This window comes from Manacus vitellinus, unplaced genomic scaffold, assembly GCF_001715985.3.
Source record: "Manacus vitellinus isolate BGI_N305 unplaced genomic scaffold, ASM171598v3 scaffold_64_pilon, whole genome shotgun sequence".
Classification (NCBI taxonomy): domain Eukaryota; kingdom Metazoa; phylum Chordata; class Aves; order Passeriformes; family Pipridae; genus Manacus; species Manacus vitellinus.
The window spans coordinates 194,457-195,736 of record NW_021940718.1 but is presented as its reverse complement, the minus strand read 5'-3'; the positions used below and the strand labels follow the sequence as shown (position 1 = coordinate 195,736).

The 1,280-nt window shown below is 54.1% G+C and overlaps 1 protein-coding gene across 1 annotated transcript in view; it reads right to left on the bottom strand.

The window, feature by feature from the left end:
• COMP (cartilage oligomeric matrix protein) overlaps positions 1 to 975 on the bottom strand; it is a 14,934-nt gene extending 13,959 nt beyond the window's left edge. The window contains exons 1-2 of the mRNA XM_029963928.1: positions 784 to 975; positions 278 to 363 (exon numbers count right to left, since the gene is read on the bottom strand). Of these exons, the coding sequence (XP_029819788.1) occupies positions 278 to 363; positions 784 to 898 (201 nt within the window). The 5' untranslated portion in view covers positions 899 to 975. The remainder of the gene's footprint in view (positions 1 to 277; positions 364 to 783) is intronic.
• Positions 976 to 1,280: the final 305 nt, after the last annotated feature.

Genomic DNA, 1,280 nt, shown 5'->3' with positions numbered 1-1,280 from the left:
GTTTTCCCACCTAAAAGTTTTCCCACCTAAGTTTTCCCACCTAAGTTTTCCCACCTTAAGTTTTTTCCAACTTAAGTTCTCCGAGTTAAGTTTGTTTTATTTCCCCAACTCGAAGTTTTTCCAAGCTTTGCCTCAGCAGTTCCAGACCTGCTGGGACCCCACCTCAGCACAATAACCTGCTCCTCATTCCGCCCCAGGAGCAGCTCCCCAGCTCCAGAGCAGATTCCAAGATCTCTTTCCTGCAGAACTTCAGGGATCAGGTCCCTCTCTCACCCACCTGCTGCTTCAACAGCTCCCGAACCTCCATCAGCACACGGTTGGTTTCTCTCATCTCTTCCAGCATTTCTGGCCCAACTTCACCTCCTAAAAAACCCAGAGCATTGGGAAAAAACACAGAGAGCTGTACCAACCACCTGATGTCCACAGCTCAGCATCCAAGGTGCAGATTCCACCCCGGCCTCTGCCGGTCCCTGGAAGGAGTTTTGCTGGAATCGAGAGAGACTGGACTGGACTAAGGGGTGGAATTTGCTTTGATAACGTGACAATCAGCAGTGCTGGGAGGGAAAGGAGGGAGGGAGGGAGGGAGGGAAGGGCCCTGGGAGCTGTTCCCCTGGCACAGGCCCTGCAGTTCACACTTGGGAAGGAGGTGCTGCCAAGGGAAGCAAGTGAAGGACTCGGTGCCGCGGGAGCCGCCGGGAAGGGCCGAGCCCATCGCTGGGTCTCTCCCAGATGTGCTTCCATTCCCCCTGGAGTGGGAAAGGGGCACATCAGCTGCTGCCTCACCTGCTGCCGGGGCACTGAGGGGTTTCCTGCTGAAGGCGGGTTCTTTCCTTTCAAAGTGCCTCGTGGGATCTTTGGGATACAAAGGGACACACGTGCTCATCACCCGCGGGAACATCGGAACACACAACACCTCACAGGGGCACCAGGGGCAGCTGAACAGGAATTTCCCTCCCCTCTGCTGGATTCCAGGCCTGCTGAGTCCTGTTCAAAGCCCGGGCTGGGCTCTGGGATGAGCGGATGGACGGAGCTCATCGTTTCCAGACCGAGGTGGTTTATGAGAAAATTCTCATTTTGAAAAATAATTAGACACGGAGTTCCATTCAAGTTCATCTCCTGGAATCCCACTGTCCAATTCCTGGCTGTCCATGGGAAGGCACCACCTCAGTCCTCCAGTTTTTTTTCCAGCGTTTCTCTAATTTCTGCTTGGTCGATCAACCCTCGGACATAAATCACACCTTGCCTACAGAAACAGGAATGTCTCCCACAGACAGGAGGGG